This window comes from Crocodylus siamensis, chromosome 5 (genome assembly GCF_052110815.1).
Source record: "Crocodylus siamensis isolate JL-2025a chromosome 5, ASM5211081v1, whole genome shotgun sequence".
Classification (NCBI taxonomy): domain Eukaryota; kingdom Metazoa; phylum Chordata; order Crocodylia; family Crocodylidae; genus Crocodylus; species Crocodylus siamensis.
In genome coordinates this window covers 38,801,328-38,812,423 of record NC_143399.1, presented here as the reverse complement: position 1 = coordinate 38,812,423, position 11,096 = coordinate 38,801,328, and the positions used below count along the sequence as shown (strand labels likewise).

General features: G+C 55.0%; 1 protein-coding gene, 3 non-coding genes and 1 pseudogene across 4 annotated transcripts; all 5 read left to right on the top strand.

The window, feature by feature from the left end:
- The first annotated feature begins 464 nt into the window (after positions 1–464).
- LOC149863818 (trans-1,2-dihydrobenzene-1,2-diol dehydrogenase-like) lies at positions 465–2,418 on the top strand (annotated as a pseudogene).
- A 979-nt stretch (positions 2,419–3,397) lies between these two features.
- RPL13A (ribosomal protein L13a) lies at positions 3,398–10,416 on the top strand. The gene is made up of 8 exons (XM_090048935.1): positions 3,398–3,530; positions 3,881–3,953; positions 4,933–4,998; positions 5,461–5,562; positions 6,179–6,264; positions 6,472–6,531; positions 7,104–7,226; positions 10,301–10,416. Exons 1-8 carry the CDS (start codon positions 3,516–3,518, stop codon positions 10,385–10,387), a joined length of 612 nt encoding a protein of 203 aa, XP_089905061.1. The 5' UTR covers positions 3,398–3,515; the 3' UTR covers positions 10,388–10,416.
- LOC149863817 (small nucleolar RNA Z195/SNORD33/SNORD32 family) lies at positions 4,272–4,353 on the top strand. The gene has a single exon (XR_016442831.1). It is a non-coding gene; the product is annotated as a small nucleolar RNA Z195/SNORD33/SNORD32 family (small nucleolar RNA).
- Positions 6,320–6,396, top strand: LOC149863816 (small nucleolar RNA SNORD34). Its single transcript, XR_016442802.1, has one exon. It is a non-coding gene; the product is annotated as a small nucleolar RNA SNORD34 (small nucleolar RNA).
- On the top strand, positions 6,839–6,925 carry LOC149863815 (small nucleolar RNA Z195/SNORD33/SNORD32 family). The gene has a single exon (XR_016442830.1). It is a non-coding gene; the product is annotated as a small nucleolar RNA Z195/SNORD33/SNORD32 family (small nucleolar RNA).
- Positions 10,417–11,096: the final 680 nt, after the last annotated feature.

The following is an 11,096-nucleotide window of genomic DNA, read 5'->3' as shown; positions in this document are numbered from 1 at the left end:
TGATCCAGTCCCTGCTCAGGAAAATGGAGGCAGAGAAGTCGTTAAATAGGTTAGCTTTGTTGTCTGGTGTGACGACCAAATTTCCCAGCGTGTCCTGCAGGGGCCCCACGTTACCCGGTACCTTATTTTTGCCCCCTATGTATTTAAAAAAGGACTTCTTGTAGCGTCTCCTAATGTCTAATCTGAATTTACCCTCTGCCAGCTTGTGACCAGTATTTCTAGTCACTCCTGGTAGTGCTCGGTGGAACAGGGTAATACCGGGGGCTAGGAGCCCAGGACACCTGGGTTGTATCCCCACTCGGGGAAGGGAGGGGGGTCTGGTGGGTTGGGGGGGGCTGTAAGCTCATGTGCTTGGGTTCTACCTCAGCTCTGGGAGAGGAGTGGGATTTGGGGATCTGGGAGCTAGGACACCTGGGTTCTCTGTCTGGAAAGCAGAGGGTTTCTCTTGCTCTCTGCTGGGGTCCATGTTACTGCTCTCCCCTTCTCCCCCCCCCCCCCCCGAAGCAGCCATCATCTCCCGTGAACTATGTCATGCCCAGCAATATGCCCAGAAACACAGGATCCTGCCTATGGCAGCTGTGAGGAGCTGGCCAAGGACCCTGACGTAGGTGAGCATTGGGATGGTGGGGGAGAAGGGAGATCCTTTGGGCCAAGGCAGATCCAGCCCATCTAGGGGGCAAGGACCCTATGGCAGAGAGGGGTGGTTGGGGCACTGTGTGGGGATTGGGCTTTGTAAAGTCACAGGGATTTGGAGGGTAAATTAGGTTCTCTCCCAGCTCTGGGTGGGAAATAGGGCCTGGTTGGTCACAGCTGAGGGTGCAGGGGCAGGAACTAGGATGCCTCGATTTTCTCTCAGCCTGGGAGGGAAGTGGGGGCTAGTGGGATACTACAGGGAGGGAAGGAAAAGCCAGGACACTTGGGTTCTCTCCCAACCCTGGAGGGAAGTGGGGTTGGTGGGTTGGGAAGGTTGGGGGGCTGAGATTCAGGGTTCTGTCCCAGCTCTGGGCAATGGGTTGGGGGTCCCAGCTGGGTCCCAGCTGACTGCACTGTTGCAGATGTGGTGTATGTGGGGGTAGTGAATCCCATCCACCTGCCTGCAGGGCAGCTGTTTCTGCGGGCTGGCAAGCCTGTGCTGCTGGAGAAGCCTACGGCCATGAATGCAGCTGAGGTACAGGAGGTGGCCCAGGAGGCCTGGAAGAGCGGGGTCTTCCTTGTGGAGGTGAGACAAGGCACCCCATGCAGGATCGCCCTGCAGTGCAGCTCCCCCTCCCAACCCCTCTGCAATATGGCACAGCAGCCCCCTCAGTTGCCCCTATCCTCCCCCCACCTTAGGTGCTCTGGACCCGCTTCTTCCCAGCCTCCCAGCAGATCCTGTCACTCTTGTCTTCAGATGGGGTCAGGGAAGAGAAGCTGCTAAGGGCAGAGTTTGGGGCTCCCATCACAGGGGTCCTGCGCATTGTGGAGAAGGAGTTGGGTGGCAGCGCGGTGCTGGACATTGGCTGCTGTCGTCCATTTCGCCTACATGGCCTTCCGTGGTGAGAAGCCTGAGGCCATCACTGCCTTGGGTTTCCTGTGCCCCACGGGTAATGAGGCTGTGGGGGCAGGAGTAAGGGGCACCCATAAGGTTTGGGATGAGCTGGGGGCTGCAGGTCAGAAGTAAGGGGCACAGCAGGGCTGGAGGGATAGAGGGTCCCATTGGAGCTGCCTCCCCTTCTAGGTGTGGATGAAACCACTTCCATCATCCTGAACTAGTCAGGGAAGCGTCAGGCTGGGCTCACATGCTCCAAGGTGGTGAAGCTGCTTAACCAGGCAGAGGCTGGCTGCACCAATGGCATCCTCCAGGTATCAGGCTAGGAGGGGAAACTAAGGCAAGAAGGGAAGGAGAAATTCAATGGCACAGCCTAGACCCAGGCATGCTGGCTCCCAGCAGGCCCCATTCCCCTCCCAGTGATGGGGGTGGAAACTGGGCATCCTGGATCCCAAGCTGTGCCCCTGTGCTGAGCCCTGGGGTGCTGTGTCTCCCCCACAATAGGTCCTGGATCACTTGTGGTGCCCCATGGAGCTGGCAGTGAATGGGAACTGGAGGAGTTCCTGCTGCTACTCCGCTCTCAGCCCAACTTCCTGAACAGCACAGGGCTGCACTATGAGGCCAAGCATGTATGCCAGTGTGTGCTGAAAGGTGATGAGCAAGGGCACTGTTTGGCAAAGCCTGCAGCACTGGCTGGTAGATCCCAGGTTTAGGCATTGCAGGGGGGGAAGACAGCTCTGATGCCCTCCACATTGACACCCGTCCCGCTGTCTCCCACAGGCCTGAAGGAGAGCCCCATCCTGCCACTGGCCGAGAGCAAGCTGGCCGCTTTCATCATGAATGAGGTGCGGCAGCAGCTGGGGGTGACGTACACTGAAGAGCGGGTCTGACCCCCCAGCCCCGCTAGAAACCCCAGTAAAGATATGTGTGGAGACCCCCTATGTGTGTATATGTGACAGGTGGCCGGGGTGGGTGTCTGGGGTGATGCTTCCCTGTGCAGTGGGCCACAGTGTGGGTGGGTGCGTGCTGGGGTCTCTGTCCCATTGGGGCATCAGGGTGGGGGTGGGGCTGTGATGTCACAGGGGGCTGGTGGGGTTTCTTGGGAGGGTTGGTTTGGCTGTGACCTTTGGGTCACAGGTGGAGGTTCCTCGGGGGTTTCTGATGTGGGGCTGTGACAGTCAGGGTAGGGCACAGGTTGGGCCCAAAAGAAATGACTGTGATGTCAGAGGGGCTGGATATGACATCAGAGTGGAGATGGGCCTGGGGTTTGGAGGGCTAGGAGATGGTGACATGGCTGGGGCAAAAGGTGGGCCTGTGACATCACAGAGGAGGTTTTTGGGTATGATGTGAGGGTGGGCTGAAGGCTGCGGGTCTGCCAGTGGGCCTTGGGAGGAGGCTATGATGATGGGGGGGTCCTTGGGGCTTGTGGAGGGTGGCTGTGATGTCAGGGGGCAGTGGGGAGGGGTGATGAGGCCTCCTGCTGTTGGGAGAAGGGGAGTGGGTTCCCCATGGAGAAGGCCTCCCTGCCACTTTGAGGCCCCACTCCGGCACCCCATCCTGACTGCGGTCTCTGTGCGTGGAGGCGCGCTTATTTACATATCTGAATAAACACGAGGTGGGCGTGGGCTTACTTCCACCCCATCCCGCCTTCTACACAGGCACTTGCGGGGCGCGTGCTCTAATAGTGCCCCCCACAGGCGGTCACTTCCGCCCGGACTTAGGACGACGCTGCCCTCGCCCGACAAAGCTGTCCTTCCGCCCTATCGGTCCCAACCCCTTTCTCTTTTGCCCATGATGGCGGCTCCCGCCGCCACTCACTTCCGCCCTGGCCCCATCCAACCTCTTGGCTACAAAGTGCGGCTCCTCAGGCTTCGCTACTTCCGCCCGGCTGCTTAGCTCACTTCCGCCCCTGTGCACAGCCCTGGCCGGAAGGGGAGACCCCGTGGCGGGCGCAGGGCTGGGCCTCTTTCCCGTGCGGCCGGCGAGGATGGCGGAGCTTAAGGTTTGCGCGGGGCTGCGGTCGTCCCCCGCCACCCCCAGCCGCGGGGTCATGCGTGGAGTGTCGGCAGTCCCGTGTGGCTCTGCGGGGTCCTGGGTGGGCCCACGTGGCCGGGCCGTGCGGGGGTTGCCGCGTGGGGCACTGCCTGGGGGGCTGGTTTCAGGCGGGTCTTGTGCAGGAGGGGGCTCCCCTGCGGTCTGCAGGGGTAGGGCTTAGGGCCTCCTGCGGCCTGCGCCAAGCTGGGCTCCATCTCCAGTTGTGGAAACGAGGGGCTGCTGGGCTCCATCTCTCTGCCAGGTTCTTCACTTAGCCCCCAATAACATCCACCTCTTTCCCCCCCGCTCTCCTGCCAGGTTCTGGTCATTGACGGCCGTGGCCACCTCTTAGGTCGCCTCGCAGCCATAGTCGCTAAGCAGGTCCTGCTGGGTAAGTGTTTGGGGGTGGGGAAAGAAGGCATCAAAGCTCATGGGCTAATAAAAGATATTACCTCTTCCAACTAGAGACTTGCAAACAAATTATTTTACTTATTTTAAGCTTTTGGTCACACTTGCCCTTTGTCGGGCAGGGATTGTAAAACTTCTCCTAGGTAGAAATGAAAATTGATTTTTGTCAGGAGACCTGAAGGTGTGGTAAAGTTTCTTGTTTGGAGTAGTTTGTTTTGTCCAGGTTAGCTCATTTTTGGAGTGGGGGAGAAACTCTCCCCCCTCATAGGGCCAGGGGGAGCCCCTGTCTGTGCCCAACAGGGAAGTCTGTGATGATGCTAACTCGGTGTTTGAGTCTCATGGCCATGAGAACACCTCTTCCATGCACTACCATCTGAGACCGCTTCTGGCAGCCCAGGCATCTGGGTTCTCTCTGAGAGGGGAGCAGGGTTGAATGGGTCAGAGCAAGGGGGGGGCCTGGGAGCCAAGACACCTGGGTTCTGTCCTAGCTGGGTGGTGTCTGGTGGGTCAGTGTGGAGCAGCTAGGGGTTGCGGGCCAGGACTCCTGGGTTCCATTGCTGTAGGTTAGGTCATCAGAGCTGAAGTCTGTGCTGTTGGTGAGGTTTGAGGCTTCATGTTACCTCAGCTCTTTTCCCCCAGACCTGAGGCAAGGATGATGGGTACCAGGCAGGACCCTTCTCTGCTGTCTGCCAAATCCATTGCTTTTTGCAAACTGGCCCAGTTATGGCCTGCTGATTGCACCCCTAGCCAAACTGTTAGCCCCTGGAGGAGCACCAGGCAGGTCTGACTCCATCCTTCTGGGCGTTCAGAGTAGAGTTTTGGGCCTTGTGCCTTTCTGTAGTCATTTGATTGGGCTAGGAATTTTACCTGACATGTTCAACCCCCCCCCCCCCCCCCCCCCCCCCGGTATGGCCTGAGTCTGCCCAGAGACACTGTTACCATCTCTCTTTGCCTTCTCCTAGGACGCAAGGTGGTGGTAGTGAGATGTGAGGGCATCAACATCTCTGGAAATTTTTACCGGAACAAACGTAAGTACCTCTTCAAGCAGGGGTGGGAGCTGAGATGTCTGGAATCTGACCTGGCTCTGGTGGGAAGCAGGGGACTTTGGAGCCAGGACTCCTGGGTCCTTCTTCAGCCTAACATTTCCCCTCCTACCACAATCGGGACACAGCATTTCATGGTGCTGATTCTTTGCCCTCCTGCAGCTGTTGGGTTGAGAGACTTCTTCTTGGAGTTGAGGCCTGTGTGCAGGAAGCTGGTGGCCCTTGTGACAGGACATGGGGACTCTGTATATAGCCCTGAACTAGCATTAGGTGTCTTCTATTTGGCTGGCTGCTTCCTTTCTCCAGTCTGTGGAATCTAGTCAGGGCTGTGCCTATGTCCTGCAGAAGGCTTGTAGCAAAGCTAAGAATGGGACCTAGGTGTCCTTCTACCCTGTAAAGGTATAGATTAATCCTTAACCCCTGCCCTGGGCACTGCTCTCATTCCAGTCAAGTACCTGGCCTTCCTCCGCAAGAGGATGAACACTAATCCTTCCCGTGGGCCATACCATTTCCGTGCCCCCAGCCGCATCTTTTGGAGGACTGTCCGAGGTAACATCCCCAGGGGTGGATGCGTCCACCTTTAAAGGGCCAGTTGGGGTGGTTCTTTGTTTAGTGAGCTTCCCCAGCTCCGGGAGAGGAGTAGGTTTGGGTGGATTTGGAGCAGGGTGGCTGGGAGCTCAGTGTCTGGGACCTGGGTTCTGTTCCAGCTCTGAGGGCTGTGGGGTCTGGTGGGTCAGAAGATGGAGGAGGGTGGTGGTGGGGAGTTAGAGGAGATGCTGGGGGTGTGATTACTAACTTTGGGGTAGTGAGTGTAAATGCAGTGACCTCTGGCATTGCAGGGGTTAGAGCAAGGTCACTGTGTGGCCTGGGAAGCATAACTGCCCGTCTCATGCCTCCCTCAGGGAGGGGCAGAGAACAGCCTTGGTACAACATGCCCTGGCTGTGCTCCCTGCAGCTGTCCCTTCCTGGCCTGGGGAGTAGAGGCATGCCTATAAATCCCCCCCACCCCCCCATTGAAGGGCAGGGGTGAGGAAGAGGGTGAGAACTGCCCCAGCCATGGCCCTTTTTTTGCCCCTGGTGGAAAATGGAGCAGAAGGCAGCCCCAGCACAGGCCCTCTGTGACCCCATCCTGCCCTTTTGCTAACCAGGTCTCCTCTCCATGCAGGGATGCTGCCCCACAAAACCAAGCGGGGGCAGGCTGCGTTGGAAAGGCTGAAGGTGTTTGATGGCATCCCCCCCCCTTATGACAAGGTGAGGCATGGTGCCCCCTGCTGGGTGGGTGGGAGGGACAGAATCACTCCCACCGTGCGTCTGTGATGCTCTAATTTACCTACATTGTTTGATGGCTTATGAGAAAAAAATCCTTCAAACACTGAGACGCCACCTTCTCCACCTCCTGCTTCCTATTCCTGCTCCCCCGTCCTTGATGTGATGCTCTTCTTCCCCTACCCTGCACAGAGGAAGCGCATGGTGGTGCCTGCAGCTCTGAAGATTGTTCGCCTCAAACCGACCCGCAAGGTATGTATGCCCCACTGCCACCCCCAAAGCTCTTCCTTCCTTTGGGTAGGACATTGTGCCAGGGTGTTGTCATGAAGCAGGGAGTTTCCCTGCTCTTAGTCCTGCAGGTCTCTGGGAAAAGAATTCCACAGACCTTTGAGGGCAAGGGACTCTGGTGGGAGCCTATCAAGGTTTCCTGACTGGCCTAGGGAGCTGCTAGCTGTGCAGTGGTTTTGTCTGGCTTCCCTGGTGGCCTGTAATGGTTAGACTGGATAGCTGGGGCACATTGGGAGTTGATGTCCAGTCATCATGCCAGGAGCTGGCCCCTGAGGTCTGTGATGATGCTAACACCACTTCTTTTCGAGTTTCACGACTGTGAGACAACCTTATTACATGCACTACCATCTGAGACCACCCTGGGGTGTGCTACAGGCTCTGGGTGCTATTTAGAATGGGTGTGGGGGAGACATTAGATTCTTAGGTTCTCTTTCTGCTCTGGAAAGGGAGTGGGGGTAGGTTGCGGGGGTGGGGTGGGGGGGTGGCATGGGAGCCAGGATGCCTGGGTTCTATCCTGGTCTCTTTTCCCCTTCCAGTTTGCTTACCTAGGACGCTTGGCCCATGAGGTTGGTTGGAAATACCAAGCCATCACCGCCACGTTGGAGGAGAAACGCAAGGAGAAAGCCAAGCTCCATTATAACAAAAAGAAGAAACTGATGGTGAGTGTTGCAAGTGGCTCTCCGGTCCCAGCCTCTGCCACTCAGCTGTGTATCTCTAAGCCACAGAAACTGCATCTCTTCCTCCTTAAGGAATGCTGCATCTCTGGCCTGTGATCTTATGCAAGGAATTTTAGCCAAAGAAGCTCAGTGTCTGTCTGGGAGCCTGTTTGCATCTACACTGCCCTACTGTCACTGCTGTATATGCTTACATCAAGGCAGATGATTTCACTCAAAGGAATTGAACACCTAGTGTCACTCTTTTTTTTCCCCTTGCAGTAAGCTGTGTCGCTCAGGGCTGAGGGTTGCTCAACACACACACGGCGTGACTGGCTTATACCAGCCTAAGGATTCAGCTGTGAACTCTGGCCCATCCACGGGGAACTGATTTATACTCCTCTATCAAAACCAGTGTAGCTGGGCCAAAGTTATGTGGGTTGGGGAGGAGGTTATGTGGGTTGGGGAGGAGGGGGTTAGACATCCCCATACTGCTGAGCACTAGTTGTGTGGACAAAACTCAGCTATAAGGTGCTTGTTACCCTACTATCTCTGAGGGATCATACCAGCTTTCCCAAAGAAATAGTCAGCCCCTCAGGGAAGCAAGGTGGAGGGAAGATGGGGGTACACAGCCCTTTCTTGTAAGCTAGGGATGTCAAACTCTTCCCTTGGCCTGGTCTAGACCCCAGGGCTCCAAAGTGGTGTAGGGATGGTGGGATCAGTGGTATTAGGGCAAGCAGAGCTATTGGGTTCTGTGACAGGCCACACTCCCCAACTTCTGGTAGCCCAGCAGGCTGGATGAAGAGACTCTAGACTGTATGTGTGACATCCTTGTTGTAAGCCTCAAGGAATAGGATGCCTTACTTGCTGGCTTGTCTAAGGGAACAGACATGTGATGCTCAACCATATAGTAATTTGATTTCTGTAACAAAAGTAGAGCAGACCTGGCTTTAAAGCTGTGCCTCATATAAAAATCATCAAGAAGTCAGGCTGGAAGGGACCTCCAAAGGTCATCTAGCCCAACCCCTTGCCTTAGGCAGGATCATCTTGAAGTTGCTGTGCTCTGGAGTGTGGCCCATGAGAGAGGAGAGGTTGCTATGTGCCAGTGTGCATGTTATACCAGGTACTGGCTGTGTCCAGTCCCTTTTAAATCAGGATATATACGGCCATCTAGTCTCTTCTTATGTCTTTAATATACCTGACTTATAGCCTATGCCCAGTGATTCCCAAAATCTGACAGATTTGTTCACCAGCAATTTAAAGCTATATAACCTTAACACCAGCAAACTTTTGTCATATAAAGTAATTATAATATGTCGACGTGTACCACTGGTGGTACGTGTACTACAGACTGGGGGCTATCCACAGGGACAGAAATTTGCTGGTGGGATGAGCAGTGATATTAACTGCTGTTGTGGTAACTAACTAATACCACTTCTGTTGGTTGCACCACCAAACTTCTGGCCCTGTGGGCTGGATATGGAACGTGCGGCTGGTGTGTGGGGCCAGAAATCTGGCAGGGGGTTTTGGCCAGGAGATTGCCTTGACTCTGAAAGCTGATGCTAGTGGAGATGGGAAAGCAGCTGTTAGGACCCGCTGCCAACTCAAGCTGGGCCTCCCAGCCCATGGCCTGAAAAGGTCGCTGACCACTGCCCTAGACCAGGCTGGATCTGGCCTGCAGAGCTTTGTTGGCTCTGGGCCTGCAAACATGGTGCTTTGGGATGGGGGAGGGCTGCGTGCGTGCTCTGTTTGTGAGGAGAAAAGCTTGAGGCAGGGAGATTCCTAGCACCTGCCTACCTGTGCCCCAGGTGGAGAAGGCTACAGACAGCTGTCCCAAGTGATAGTTTGCTCTGTAAACCAGCTTCCCCCTGCACCCCTCTAGTGGCCAACCCTGCAATACCACCCACTGCAGGCAGCCATCTTGAGACTGCTGCAGGTCTGCTCCTAACACCAGAGCTAAAGCTTAGGGTATGCAACCTGTGTAGTAGCAGTGAGGTCGGGCATGCTCCCTCTAAAGATCCCTCCCTGTTCTTCCGATCACTAAATCTTACACACCCTTCATGTAAAAAAAAAAAAAACAAAAAAAACAACCTGTGATCAGATCAGAGCCCCACACACAAGGAAATCGGGCTGAAAGGAACCTCATGAAATCGCATCATCTCTGACTAAGCCATCCCAGCCATGTGTCTGTCCCATCTGCTCTTGAAGACTTCCAAGAGTAGAGATGCCACTGTTTCTCTAGGTAGCCTGTCCCAATGCTTGACCACCCTTAGAGTCAGAAAGATCCTCCAAATCTCCAACCTCAGTTCCCCCTGCTGCAGTTTGAGGCTGTTTTTCCTTCTGAGGAGGAGGCCTGGATAAGGTACAGAGCCCAGCATGAGATCATAGTTATTGAGAAGTGAGGCTGGAAGGGACCTCCAGATGTCTGGTCCAACCCCCTGCCTGAGAATCATCTCTCTTCAGATTTAAACTATTCCATAAACATTTATAACCTGCTAGCAAAGCTATCATCACCCCTGACACAACACAAGACTTATACCCAAACCTGCCATGGGTAAAGCAGGGAGGCCATGGCAGCCAAGGTCCTTGTGCTGTGAAAAGTTTGTTAATGCTCAAGAGATCCCAGGTGAAGGCCACACTTCCTACTATAGAGGATGGCTAACCCCCACAATCTGTACCCATCTAAGGTAAAACTTCTTCCTGACCCCAGGTCTGGCAATTGGTCTGACCCTGAACAGGGGAATGGGAAGGAGGTTGGGGGCAACCCTCTAGCTAGGAACCTCCCAGTTTGCAGTCCCAGCAGAAGCATTGGCACAACAGAGTCCTAATCCCCAGCCTTGGCTGCACCCAACACCCAGTGCCTCTGAGGGAGGCTTAACAACACCCCCCACCCCCCGCCGTCAGACAGCAGAAAGCATGGGGAAATGAAATTCCCTCCCCGCCTGGTGTAGCAACCAGCAAAGTCCAGAAACACAGGAAATAAACATGGTAAAACATAGGCAGGGAGCAAAAAGCTATGCCTGAAAAACACCCCTAACATGTCTTTTTTTTTTTTTTTTCCCCATTTTCCCTCCATGTAGAAACTCAGGAAGCAAGCAGAGAAGAATGTCGAAGGCAAGATTGCTAAGTACACAGATGTGCTAAAACAGTATGGTATCTTGATCTAAACCCTGGTCAATAAAACAAACCACCCTTCCTCTTCTGTCTTTCCCTTGAGTGGGCTGGGTATTGGACACCTCTGCACAGAGGTTGAACTCCAGAAGCTAAAAGCTGGGGCAGGATTCTAGATTGGTGGCGGGATCTCTGGGCTCTTTCATGGTGTGGATATCTTACCCAGTGGCATAGCTAACTGAGGGGTGGGGGCCGTCACTGGCCTCTTTTGAAAACCAGGGTTGAATTGGATCAGGCCATCCAGGTGGCAGCCCCCAGAGTTGGCAGAACCCAAGAGTTCTGGGTCTGGGTGGTGTCCATCCTCCCACGCCTATACCAAGCAGCAATTGGGAGGGGTACAGCATGTGGCCCACACTGTGTATGGCAAGGATGGAAGTAATAGAGTAGTGGGGCTGGAAAGGACCTCTGTAAGTCATTTAGTCCAACCTACTTCAGTGGCAGCATACTTGTGCCCTCTTCCCCCAGGACAGTGGCACGGGGCAAGTCTGTAGACTGGATCCCATGTGTCAGATCAGTCTTTAGGCTTGATCCAGGATGGGGATGGCCTGGTGTACCACTGGCTGGATTTAGCCCACAGGCCATAAGTTAAGTACCACTGACTTAGACTGGGGGTGGCCAGCCTGTAGTGCTTGTGTACCCTAAGTGGTGTTGGCAGTGGCTGTGTGACCTGAGCCCTGAGTGGGCAGGGGTGAGAGCTGGTGTCAG